Genomic DNA, 13,868 nt, shown 5'->3' with positions numbered 1-13,868 from the left:
AATTTATCTCTGAGGCTAAAGGAGCATAGTAGTTAAGGTTTGTTTGAATATTATTTTTTAAAAGGAGTCACTATGAAACTACATTGATCTCTGTAATTTAAATTAGTAGAGAGTAAAATTTGTACTCACTGATTGATCATATTTCAATTTCAACTTCTTTTTTTGCCTTTTAAGCTGCATACATTTTGGAAAGCATGCCAAGAAGTATATTATATGTTATACCATAGATTGTCCCATGAGAACATAATTTCTATTCTATTGGAAAGAAGATCTGCACTCAGATCATCTTGCTCAAATTTCATGCCCCAATGGGCAAAAAGAAAAAAGAAATAAAAAGGAAATAGCGGGTAAGGCAAGTTTCAGATTCCAACAAAACTTTTTTATTTATTCCAAGAGACATGGATAAATGGAAAGGTTTTTAGATAGAGAATATACACAAACTACTCAGATGTATAATAAAAAATATCATTAAACATTTAAAAAATTATCTCTTCAGGACTAAAAAATTCTTTTCCTGCCTCCCATTTTCCTGCCTTATATTTTAGGATTTCTAGTGTGAAAATAAAATATAAAGGCCCTCAGGGAAAAGTTACTGGTAGAGAATATGTAACTGGACTGTCTTAATCTCTGGAGTAGGTCATCTTTGCTGTAGATTACATTTCCAACAAGTAGAGGATAAGATTGCTATATTTATTCTTCAGGGCAGACCAAAGCCTCTTGAAAAAGGAGGTGAGAATGAAACTTAACAGAACTAGGTTGTACGGTACCTAGTTCATCTTCTCCAAATCCCAAGATGTGACCGGAAAAGTAGCCTCTACAGGACCCACTAGTGCCGAGACAGAGTGGTTTTTCTTGCCATTGCTTTGTCACAGGACTTTGCTGGAGAGTTAAGAAATTCCTACAACAAAAACATACCATAAAGCTACAATGAATACATACTTTTGTTTATTGATGACAATAAAATGTTTAAAATAAAATTCATAACAAACAATTGCTTTGCCATAGACCTGGCTTCTAAAGGGAAAAATAATATAGCCCATAATGTGTGTGAGTACTGTGAAATTCCCATATGCGGAGAAAGTACTTAAAGATAGTATTTTGTTTGGAGGGGGCACTAAAAGTACCTGAGTATGAGAAAAGCCCTCCCCTTCATCCAGAGAATGATACTTCCTCGCCAGGACTAGAATCCATGCTGTGCTATTAATCAGAGAGAGGGACAGGGGAAGAGCATGGGGTCAGTACATTTTTCTAGCTCCTTATAGCGACCAAGAGTATCAGCTCTGCCATATGCCTGAATGCCAGTGACTTGGAAAACAAGATTCTTAATTTGGATTTCGTCACAGTTTCTTACAATTATCCACAATGTGACCTTGAAAATTGAGACTAAAATTTAATTTTGTATTATTCCTACTTATAGAGACAAATTATATTATCTTGCTTAAAGTCCTGAAAATTTGGCAAAACCAAAAATCTTGAGCCTTCCAATATAATTTTAAAAATATTTATACAGCAAGTAAAACAAAATTATTTATTGTCATGGTAAATTTATGTTGAGGATGAAGGGAAGAGACTAAATAATATGAAAAGTCCATCTGAAGACTTCTGTGCCCTTAAAAATTATTTCATGAAATTTATCAAGCCTGTTGAGAGAGCATCTTTTTGGAAGTTCTTCAATTAAACCACTATATCTATGGAACTAAAAGTAAATAATATTTATGTGTATTCCCCATCTGATGCACAAAAAGAGATAATCATTTGAATATTTTGTGGCAGTTTGCCAAATGATTAATGGATATGTCATTTGGTATATCATACTGTTGTGGTATCAGGAAACCTACCCATTACGATCTCCAAACACATAACTTCCATACAATCTTTCTGACTGGCAGCCCCGGTATACAAATCCACCAACCAAAGGACCATTACTGAATGGCTTGAATTCTAAAAGTGATGGCTCACTTTCTGGAAAGAAACATAGCATTAGATCAAATGAAACATATTTTCATAAAGTAAAAAGAATGTACACCAAACAAAAATTACTATAGTAATTTAACTCTAAAATGTGTTCTATGATACACCAAAGGGTTTCTTGCTAGAGCTATTTAATGAGAACAGTCTTTGCTAAATAGTATCAACTTTAAAGGACATACATGTACAGCTTAATGCAATCAGAATGCTCTGCAAATGCTTGCTGTTGTAATTTTCAAGACATATCAAGTTTTCAATGAAATTAGAATCTGGATATTTTGGGACTCATGATTATTACTTTGAACCAAAATACCTTAAAAAAACATTTAAGGCTTTACATGCTAAGTTTTGTGTAGAAATGTTTCTGCATATATTGAGTAAATTGAGACAGACCTCTGTCAAAATGTGTAAAATGTTTAAAAGCCTACACTTTAATGCAAATAAAAACATAGTACATAAAAGGTCTTTAAACATGCATTTATTCTATATGTGAAAATGTTGTAACTTAGTGAAGTAATATCTTCATTTAAAATATTTTAATGTTCTGTTTATAGAGTTGTGTGGATAACAAAGTCTATTTCAATAACTCCTGATTACATGTGTATAGTCTTGTGTCTCTATCTTTCTGTGCAGGCCATTACATACTTGGATATCTGCATGCTAATTGTAATGGAAAAACTCTAAAGCTACTTGCAAATTAATCTGAAAATTACCTTTTATGTATTTAAAACCAAATAAGTCATTATCAACAGATTTTATCAAAAGCTTTTGTGAAAAGATAGTAATTTTTAATGACCTCTTCCCCTCCCATGTGATTATGGTATATATGAGACTACAAAAAAGTACAAAAGAGAAATTTTAAATAATGAGCACACTGAGAGGTAGCATAATTGAATAATTAAGGTCACAAACTCTGGAGTTAGGCGGCTCAGATTCAAATCCAGACTCTGCCACTTTGTGTTGTGTGACAATTAATCTTTCTGTGCCTCACTTTCCTCATTTGTACAATGTGGCCAATGATAGTGCCTATCACATAGAGTTGTTCTGTAAAGGAAATGAGTATAAAGTGCTTACTACAGGGTCTGGCATGTAGTAAGCACTGTAGATGTGTTTTAAAATAAATAAATGTAGTGCTGTTAATATTGTAACCAATTTTAGCTTAACCTCAATTAATGTGACTGTAGAATTTTGTTTAATCTACAAATATAGCCAAAATTCCATCGAGCTAGTGACTCATTAGTTTTTTTTTTTTTTCCAAATCACATTACTCTTTGGTTTGGCTTTTAAAAGATGCGCATACACACACACACACACACACACACACCTGAAAAAAAAAGTAAAATAACTGAATACCACATGAACTAACACAGCTGCTTCATTCCTGGTGTTAAATAAATATCTGTATTGAATGAGTAAATAGAAAAAGCAATCAATTTAATAATCTTAATCTACTGTGTTTCCTGAATCATAATAATGGTTGATATATTGCTTCCTTCAAAAGGAATAAATACTAAAATATTGAAAAATACTAAGTGTTTTGAACTTTATTATTATCCAACTATATATTTTTACATGTTCTCTCTAAATATTCAAGTAATCATGTTATTAAAAATTCTGCTTAAATGTCCCATTCCCATGACTTGTTTTTACAAGTTGATTACTTTGTTTTCTCTAAGATAAACATTTTTTTTAAAATTACATTCTTATTTGAATCACTTACAGTTTTCCTAACTGCTGAGACAGGCATGTTGGATATTGAGAAATGTCTTACTTTTAACACTTGTTTTTTCTCTATATATAAGATGTTAAGACAAGCTGCTCTCCCCTATTGAATAGAAGTTACTCATCTTGATTCTCTGATGAGCAAAATATAAGCTGCTAACTTTTGAAGGACTGTTAAATTTTTTGGACCTACTGAGAACCTTTCAATCCACGGTAATTAACCAGACGGAACCCTCAGGGCTTGTAAGAGTCACTGAAGCTTTAAAAAGTGAGCAATTTACTCCTGCATGATTGTTAGGCCAGTGTTTTTATGCTTTCCCAAATGCTCATTTTTCAGAAATCCTTTTCTCTTCAATTACTAAATATACTAAGACAAAACTTGAACTAAAGCAAAATCAGCAAATTATGCTCTACATACCGTAATCTTTCCCCTTTATTATCTGTAGGATTCTGGCTGATGATCTGTTTTTTCCATTGGAGTCTGAACAAAGTATCTTTAAATTGATGTTTATATCGGTGGGATGTCGATCCACAGCACATCTGCATAACAAGAGGGGATAAACATTAATTCCTACTGTGATCTTTTCCATGCTCAGACTGGAGATTCCTGACATAGGAAGGAGCCCTTTGTGGACTGGCAAGGATCCTGTGGCAATTTAGTTTGGATCTTCTAGAAAACACTGAAGGAAGTAGTCCGATGTGTTTGCTTACTTGGTTGAAGCTTAATCTCTGGAATATATTTCTTAATTTCTCTTGTTATGATTTATAATTTCTTATGTTATAAATATGCACAGTGTCTTAATTGTTAGTCTGCTCTTAAGGAATATCATATGTATAATACACTGGTAAAGTATTGTGAATAAGAATCAGTGTCACCATCCAGGAACAGAAAACCAAACACCGCATGTTCTCACTCATAAGTGGGAGTTGAACAATGAGAGAACATGGACACAGGGAGGGAAACATCACACACTGGGGCCTGTTGGGGGGCAGGGTGCAGGGGGACAAGAGCATTAGGACAAATACCTAACGCATGCGGGATTAAAACCTAGACGACAGGTTGATAGGTGCAGCAAACTACCATGGCACATGTAAACCTATGTAACAAACCTCCAAGTTCAGCTCATGTATCCCAGAACTTAAGGTAAAATAACAAAAATGAAAAACAACAGTGTCACCATCAACTCATCTCTGTGCCACACAAAACAGTACTAGTTATAACATTAATTCTGGGTTTCTTACATGAAATTGCTGCATTCTAAAACTTAGGCTGCTCTAACACAGAAAACATGTGCTTTAATTCCGGGAATATAGTAAAGCTGGTCCCTACAAACATCGAGGTCTTTTATGTTGACTCTGTTTTCATGTTTTCCATCCCTAATCTGGGGGCCAGAGTATCTCTGTGACTTAAGCCACTGACAGGAAGCTCCAAAAGGGGAGGTAGGACTTGCAAATTCATCACTACCTGCCTGTTATCTGGTTCAAAGCCAGGAACATAAGAGGGGTTCAAGGTCTGTGGAATGTTTCAATCACTGAGGGACTGGGTATGAGGAGCTTGGGTTGGGGGAAGAAGGAAGTTATATAATACAATTTTGGAAGTTATCGAAAGTGTGGAAAACAGGCTTGCATTGTTTTTAGGTTTCTCAATCTTGGCACTGCTGACATTTTGGGCCAGGTAATTTTTTGTCTGGGGAGGCTGTGCTGCCAGCTGTAGGGTGTTTAGCAGCATCTCCGGCCTCTACAGGCGAAATGCCAGTAGCATCACCCCCTCACTCCCATCACACCCTAATTGTGAAAACCAAAAATGTTTCCAGATATTGCCAAATGTCCCCTAGGGGTAAAATTATCCCATTGAGAATCACTGTTCTAGGCCAACAATATATATTAATTACTTAAAAACAAAATGAAACCATTGAAGCTAATAAAGAAATTTTAAAAATAAAATAAAAAATTGAGAGTTGGTGCTGGTTCTTAAGAGACGTAAGAGTCATGTAGCAATTATAAAAAAAACAAACAAAAAACAAAACATAAACTCTTGGCTCCAGATGATCTCATTCATGATAGGGAAACCATAAGCCTGACCTGCCAAAGATGGGTTAGTTGTTCTGTGGCAACAGTCCCTTTATTGTCCTCTCTAGTTCAATGATTCACAGAAGACAATGCCTGGCAGGGATCATGATAGAGTCATGCTGTGACTTAAGGTGGAACTAAATCCACAGCAGGGAGAACATTTTCCTCTATTACCTTTCTTTGAAGATGGAGAAACTATGAGAAAAAGAGGTTTGACTTGTTTCCAACAAGAAACAGCAAATTTGGAAAGCAGGCCAGGTGGAGTTGCTGGGGGCTTGGAGCCATGGCTCTGGCTGAATACCAGGTCCACCAAGAACTGCTTGACCCTTGTAACCTTCAGTTTCTCATGTAAAAAAGGGCCCTGCCAGTGAAACTCTCTGGGTGATACTATGATGGTGGATACATGTCATTATCCATTTGTCTAAACCTACAGAATGCACAACACCAAGAGTGAACCCTAATGTAAACCATGGGCTCTGGGTGATTATGACATGTCAATGTCAGTTCCTCAACTATGACAAATGTTTCTCTGTGGGGATGATCATAATGGGAGAGACTATGCATGTGTGGAGGTAAGGGTAATATAAAAAATGTCTATACCTTTTTCTCAATTTTGCTGTGCATCTACCACTGTCCTTTAACTTCTCTATTAATAAAAGGGGAGTGGGAGAAGTGGGGCTGATGGTGAGCCTTGCTGAGAAGCAGAGAGGAGATAAAGTACACAAGATACTTAGTTCAGCACCCCGTAGCAAGTGCTTAATAAAAGTTCCCTTTATTTTTAACCAACAATTAATTTAGTTTTCTTTCTGCTTTATTAAATCGTCTTCTGCTTAGAGTACTTTTGGAGGGAGGTGGAATATAAACACCAACTTTTCCTTCAGCCCTCTGCCACCAGAGGTGGGGAGGCTCTGCAGCACAGGCATCTTGCCACACATCTGGTCTGTAAAGCACCCCATCCCATGTTTTTGCATTGAGGTTCAGGACCCCCAGGAAGGTTGTGAGAAAGCTCCAGTGGGATTGTGGTGACTCAGGCTGCCTGACTTCAAAGTGTTGCTTTGTGGTGGTATCTGTGAGTTCTGAGCTCTAGGAATGGAATGTGACAGTTTCCTCCACATCCTGAACCCACCTTAAGTATTCCCTGTCTCACAGATTTTAAGATCTGCTGAGATGCCAAAAAGGAAATGAACTGTAGTCTTGGGTTTGATGGAGGGGAGATGAAGGGCATGAAGGATTATAAAAATAAAAAGTTTGAGAAATATTCACCTTGCACATAGTGAACACTCAATAAACATTAAATGGTAATAATAACTTAGTAAATGAATGAATGTGGCCAGATATCCCTGAGTACGAATAATAGACCATAGACTGGATGAAGCTTTCGTTACTAAATTGCTGTATTATACTTCATGGCATTTTTACAAAATGTACCCCAAATTTCTCACTCTACATACTTTTTGGTTTTCCTTTGTTTTGGTTCATTATAGTACCAACAGTTAATATGGAGTCCTTTAGTATTTGCAATGTTTTCAAAGTGAAATAAAACTTAATATTTAGCTCAACTCCTTGCAAATTAACACTGCAGCATCATATTTAAGTGAAGCTATGATAGCAAGAATTGCAATTCATTTAAAACTTACCAGGGGTCAGACACACTATTTGGTACTTTACTTACAGATTTTTATTTAATCACTGCAAGGCAGTTATTATCACCCCCATGTAATATATAAAGAACTTAAGACTTAGCGGGATTTAAGGAGACAAATCAAAAAGTTTATCTCTCTAAACTGTTCAGATTAAAGTCTTGGTCATTATACTAGTCCAATAGTGTTTATCTGATAATAACCTCTCCACATTTTAAGGTGAAATTTTCTCCATGAATTTGTCCTTTTCGTTGTCTAATCTGCCTTCTCAATCTGCTTCTCACAGTAATAGAAGACAGAGTGCTAAATACTCACTTGATTAATGACCTGTTGTGATTTTAGAGGCATGGCCTTAGGTACTACCTTTGGCTGCTCTGTGATGGTATATGCTCTATACTATATTTTTCCAGTTCCTGGATCCCCACCTGGCTTAAAAGCTAGTGAGAAGACAGACTTGTGTTCTCACCTGCCTGGATCGTGGAGCCCATGAGCAAACACTTCGGGGGGCTGGTTGGTGCTGTTGAAGTGTGGGTTGCTCCTTGGTATGGAATAAGGCACGTTGCACATGTCTGTGTCCACATCCAGCCGTAGCACTGAGCCTGTGAAATCACTGAGAAATTGGGGGACAGAATATGTGTTTTACATTTTCATTATATATTTCACCTATATTAAATATGGTGAGGTTGCTCTATTGATGAAAGAATCATCCTCTTAGTTGAAATAAAATATTAAAGTGACTGGATACAGTGGCTCACGTCTGTAATCCCAGCACTTTGGGAAGCCAAGGTGAGAGGACTGTTTCATGCCAAGAATTCAAGGCAAGCCTGGCAACATAGCGAGGCTCCATCTCTACAAAAAATTTTAAAATGAGCCCAATGTGGTGGCACATGGCCAGGAGGATCTCTTGAGCCCAGGGGTTTGAAGCCACGGTGAGCCATAATGGTGCCGCTACATGCTGGCCTGAGCAATAGAGTGAGACCTTGTCTGAATAAAGAAACGAATAATTAAATAAAATAAATTCCTTATTGTGGAAAATGAAACCAGGGCATTCCAGACAATCAACTGAACCAAGACACAGTGTGATGGTGGCTGAGGACTGTGGCATTAGTAGTACACTGCTTTTTTTTTTTTTTTTGCCTCTGTTCTCTTAATTTTTGTCAGCCTAAACCTACGTATTCTATAACCCCCAGGAAGCTTCGCTGGGCAATGTTAGCCCATTACGCAGTGTTGAGAGGCAGTATGGTTGTACAGAGCCACTGCCTCTCAGTGCTGTGTGGAGCAGAGGCAGCCCTGGAGCAGAGAACTACACAACAGTAACTCTTTTCATGACAAACAAAAGATCACATAGCATATTAGTGAATTCCTCTTCATTTCATAAATGCAGACACTAATGACAAAAGTTAAGTAATTAACCAAGGTGACCATTCAAAGATGGTTCTTAATTCACTGGTGCCCACCTTTTCTTCTGGCACTTAAACCATTTTAACCTTGAGAGGAACCCATTTGTGATGAGCCTTTTACCTTAACCCATCCATTTCTTCCATATCATCCAGGGTAATCATCCCATCACCGAGAATGATGTACAAAAAGCCGTCAGGGCCAAAGAGCAGTTGTCCTCCCAGATGCTTTCTGTGGAGTTCTGCAACTTCAAGAAAGACTCTGGCTGTTCTCAGATCAACTTGGTGTGGATTTTTTCTACATTGTGGGAAGGAAACAATACCATGACTGTTAAAAGATTTAAGGTGAGTCCATCAGAAAGTAAATAGTATATAAATGAAAAAACAAACTCTTGGCACATAGTAAATAAGGAAACATATATTTGAAATGGAGCTAACAGAAATTGCTGGAAAATCACATTATTTTCCAAGTTTCAGAAGTAGCCTTTAAATTGAGAGATAATTGAGGAAAAATGTTAAAACCATTGTTGTTCTCAATGTCTCTTAAAGACACATATGGAGTTTTCAGCGAGATGGAGATAATGATTTATTATTATTATTATTGCCACCTTATGGCTACTTATTTGCAACTTCTAAATAAAAAAACTTATGAAAAGATGATGAGAAAATAAGATGAAAAATTTCTATGCTTCAATGCCTTTTAGTGATACCTGGATACTGTGTATTCCACAACCCTAAGAATGTGGTCATGAGGCCCAATAGCCCACCGTTCTTGGTTGGTGGTATAAGACACATACAACTTTCCATTTTTCTTGTAATTGGGATGGAATGCGAGGCTTAGCAGTCCTCTTTCATCTCCTCCCTGCAGTCAAATGAAAAACACAAAGAATTGTAAAGTTAATTATGTTCTTTATTGTGTTTCAACTGGAACCCCAAAAGAGTCTCTTTCTTTCTTTTGGATAATCTTTGCCCAACCTCCTTTCTTTTCTTCCTTGCCTACTGCACAAAAAAGGATTATAAAACGTTTCACTTTGTGGAACTCTTTAAAAAGGGTTAGAACAAGACAATTGTCTTGTGTGGTTATCTATGCGCAAGAGTTTTACACCACTTTTGTCAAGTGATTTGTGTATGTAATCTTGGGACGCTAGGAAGACAAGTTTAAGTGCTGTGAAGAATTCTTTCCCGGGTTACTAGGTTGCTTGTAGTTCATAGAAGACAAATAAAAAGGTTCATAATCAACAGTCACTTCTAATCCAAGTCTCCAAAACCTAAAACACAGTGTGGGCTGCCAACTCCCACTGTCTTGGCAATATGTTTAGAAAACAGTTAAATTGCTTGTGTAATATGTAAACCTTTGCTTTACCCTGGAGGCATCTACATCAGTTGTCACAACGATGGTGGTCTGTTCATCATAGCTAGGTAATAGGCAGCCTTGCCTATCTATCTAGAAATAAGGCAATTTTACATGAATCCCTTCGCTGCATAGGGTTTTTCTTTACAGAAGGACGAAGCAGCAGGAGGAGGCCTAAAGGCCATGGCTGGGGAAGGAGTGGGAGAAATGCTAGAGAGGAAAGGGGACACTAGGAAATTAAAGAAAAATCCCAAACAACTTTCTTGTGTTATTATATGAATGTCAAGGATTGTATACATTAGGCATGCCAAATGCTATAACAATTAAAACATCATCATGTTCTTAAATAGAAAGGCATTTTATCTTCATTTTCTGCTAATTCAACTTGTTGAAATTCAATATGGTCTTAGCCTTTGTTTTATCCCACAAGTAGTCTAGGAATTTCTATAATGAAATCAAAGTATCTAAAATTATCTAGATCAGGGCCTTAAAATTCACATACTAGTAAAGCCAGGGAGCACTTTCTCGGTGAAAAACATGGCATAGAAATTGGATGCCGCAACTGCTGATAGCACATCACCTTATTTATTCCATTAAACATCACAACATAGCCTATGGCAAAAAGCTAGGAGAAGTTATTCCTTCTCAAGTGTTAGCAGAGAAAAAAAAATCTCTAATACTGCAACCTCTTCACAAGGTCATGTTCAATCATGGAAGTACTCTCATGTTTTTGTCCCCCACACAATAGTATATGTTACTAGCAAAGCACAGAACTGTTTGTAGTTCTTACTTTACATGGAGTTCAGAATTGAAAGGTTTAGGCAGAAAAGTTTACTTTTAATAAACACTGATTTGTTTCCTGGCTTGGAGAAAACTGTTTTTAGATATAGATCACCCAAAGTAGAATATCCAAACTTTCAGAGCATATAAATATTAAAATGGCTGCAAATACACAGAAAGACCAAATCATTATTTAAATGTCAAAAAGTCAACTTTCCTGCACATCACAATATTAATTTTAATTTTAATCATAAAGGTAAAACTCTAATGACTGATATATGAATGACTCTCTGTTTTTCAGATTGTCTTGTTCTGATGATTTTAATATTGACTTGATGGTGCTGTTTTTCTGCTTAAATCTTCATTAAATAAAAATCTTTTGGCTTTCTTATGAGACACTGGAAGCTAGGAAATGTTAAGTACGATTTGACTGTAGAGAAGCCACTGCACATTTGAACCTCCTTGACGGATTGTCTAACGAGGCCCAAGGGTGGGATTTTGTTTGTGATTAATTCCTCCCTCAAATATATTTCCCCCTAAAGCTGTGAGTGCAGGTTAAGTACTGCATGCCTGCTTCACAAATGTTTGTGTTCCATTATAAGCAGCTTTTGTTGAAAGTAGTTCTTTGTAGTTTTTAATCAAATCATCAGAAATACAATTTGAATTGGATAGCAACATGCTTCAAAACTATGCTGGTTGCTTCTCAGGAATTAAGAATGTAGAATTAAGGCACTGTAGAAAGACAGATGGGAAAAGAGATTTAAACAAATCTACAAGTGATAGAAGACAATTGTTCACTTTAGAAATACCATGTATCACATAAATGGCTTTGGGGGCATTTTTGACATTTACTAAAGTGCCAAATATGGAAACAGAATAAGACATGTGAGTGCCAAAGAAATAAATCAAAAAAGCAATTTAAAAAAGTCAGTAATTCTGAAATTTTCAGGTAATAGGATTTACAATTGATTAATTATTACATATGATCTCATTTTTGGGTCAACTTCCAGGTGCAAAGTAGTTTAGAAATTTGACTACTCAAGTCATTTCAGAGAAATACTCACTTTCATAACTACACTGATGAAAACAATTTAATGTATTATACAAATATCCTAGATTTTCTTGAATCTAGATTTTAAAATTATATAATAGGATTCCTAAATATTCAGAAATTAGAAAGGACAGATATACTGCTGGTGTGCCACAGTGTGCCAGGAGATTAACGTATTGAGAGCTCACATTTCACTTGAATTAGACTTCAGTTATGTTGTCTACTTAATTAAAATATATTACTGACAAATTATGGTTTAACTCTCAAATGCAAACCTGTCTCTAAGGTCTGGGTCATTTTTCAAAGTCTTATGAAGAAATATGTTGATTGGGCACTGAAGGGTTAATTTTAGACCAGGGTCAGTTAGAGGCCACACCATCAGAAACACCACCAGATATTTAAGGTTGCTTCAGCTGTAGTCTTCACCAGGACACTGTCCTAGCCCGAGAGCCTGGACGTTGGCGCCTGGAGCCGGGACTGGCCAGAAGACCAGACCTCCCAGGCTCCTGTACTTCCTTCTATTATCTTAGTCCCCTTTGCCCCAGCTCTGACTATGTGTATTCAAAGCCCCGTTCTGTTGGTCTGATCCCCTAGCCCAAAGACTCCCTTCACTTCACTCTGTTTCCAAATCCGATAACCCAGCTTTAGAGGCTCAGCAGAAAAAAACAACAAAGCCTTGGTGCCAATGATACTAACTGCTCTCCTTCTTACCCCTTCTCATCCTTCCCCTTCATTATGTGTGGTTTTATGGCTCAGAGAATATGGAATCAAAATCATACACTCCTTCCAGAAATGTGAATTATTGAACTGAGTCTAGGGAGCATCTGGGGAGTTTTTATTTTATTCTTGAGCTTCTAGTGATTAGTTGAGCCAAGCTGGCTAAAAAGGGAGAAAATCATATTAATAGAATGGCAAATGGAAGATTCGTGATTCAGGCAGTCTTGCCTTTCAAAAAGACACTGATTTCTAACATTATCCTTTTTTTTTTTTTTTTTTGAGCTGAGGTTTCACTCTTTTTGCTCAGGCTGGAGTGCAATGGCACAATCTTGGCTCACTGCAATCTCCATCTCCCGGGTTCAAGTGATTCTCCTGCCTCAGCCTCCCGGGTACTTGGGATTGCAGGCACTTGCACCATGCCCAGCTAATTTTGAATTTTAGCAGAGACGGGGTTTCATCATGTTGGCCAGGCTGGTCTTGAACTCCCGACCTCAGGTGATCCGCCCTCCTCAGCCTCCCAAAGGGCTGGGATTACAGGTGTGAGCCACTGCGCCTAGCCCTAACATTATACTTTTAAAAACTGTTAACCAATGTCCAAAATGTTTATCCTTACCCATGTGAAAAGCAGTGATTTGTCTAAATATTCACATTATAATTTTACTTCATTATTAGCAATAGTGACTTGTACATTGAGCACTTTGTATGTTGTGCTTCTGCGAATGCACAGACAGCATTGCTAGAACCAAACTGAAAGCTAAAAGGGTAACAAGTAATTTACAAACAAGAATTTAGGGTTTCCTCAGTTTGGTAATGCTTTAAAAAAAAAAAACTTACTGACTTGAACCTCATCCAAGCTTCACAGGCTGCCGCAAGACCCCCTCTTCCCCTTTGCTCAGCTCTTCAATGCTACATCAACTTCTGGACAGCCCTACTGGACAGCAAGCACAAATGACTGCTCAAATTTGGAGTGTTGAATGATTTGAAAATAATGTTCCCACAATTTGGAACCTGTAGACTAACTTGTTTCAGAGGAAATAATAAAACCCTCTTCAGGCGCTTTTAATAAGTGTTTATCTGCCATTCTAGTTATCATTCAGCTCTTAAAAGCAATTTCACAGGGTCCACAGAAAATAGACAACCCCAAAATGAAGAATACTGATACTTTAATGTAA

General features: G+C 36.9%; 2 protein-coding genes across 2 annotated transcripts in view; one reads left to right on the top strand and one right to left on the bottom strand.

Annotated features, from left to right (window-relative positions):
• Positions 1-8,991, top strand: part of ANAPC10 (anaphase promoting complex subunit 10) — a 389,020-nt gene extending 380,029 nt beyond the window's left edge. The window contains exon 9 of the mRNA XM_058436781.1: positions 8,954-8,991. The gene's annotated coding sequence lies outside the window, so the exon portion shown is untranslated. The remainder of the gene's footprint in view (positions 1-8,953) is intronic.
• The window catches only part of HHIP (hedgehog interacting protein), a 92,253-nt gene that overhangs the window by 22,604 nt on the left and 55,781 nt on the right, over positions 1-13,868 (bottom strand). Inside the window, exons 5-10 of the mRNA XM_032147769.2 lie at positions 9,508-9,659; positions 8,922-9,095; positions 7,867-8,010; positions 4,109-4,230; positions 1,839-1,962; positions 768-898 (exon numbers count right to left, since the gene is read on the bottom strand). Of these exons, the coding sequence (XP_032003660.1) occupies positions 768-898; positions 1,839-1,962; positions 4,109-4,230; positions 7,867-8,010; positions 8,922-9,095; positions 9,508-9,659 (847 nt within the window). The remainder of the gene's footprint in view (positions 1-767; positions 899-1,838; positions 1,963-4,108; positions 4,231-7,866; positions 8,011-8,921; positions 9,096-9,507; positions 9,660-13,868) is intronic.

The sequence above is a fragment of the Hylobates moloch genome, unplaced genomic scaffold (genome assembly GCF_009828535.3).
Source record: "Hylobates moloch isolate HMO894 unplaced genomic scaffold, HMol_V3 SCAFFOLD_3, whole genome shotgun sequence".
In the NCBI taxonomy this organism is placed as follows: domain Eukaryota; kingdom Metazoa; phylum Chordata; class Mammalia; order Primates; family Hylobatidae; genus Hylobates; species Hylobates moloch.
This window is presented reverse-complemented; position numbering and strand designations above follow the sequence as displayed.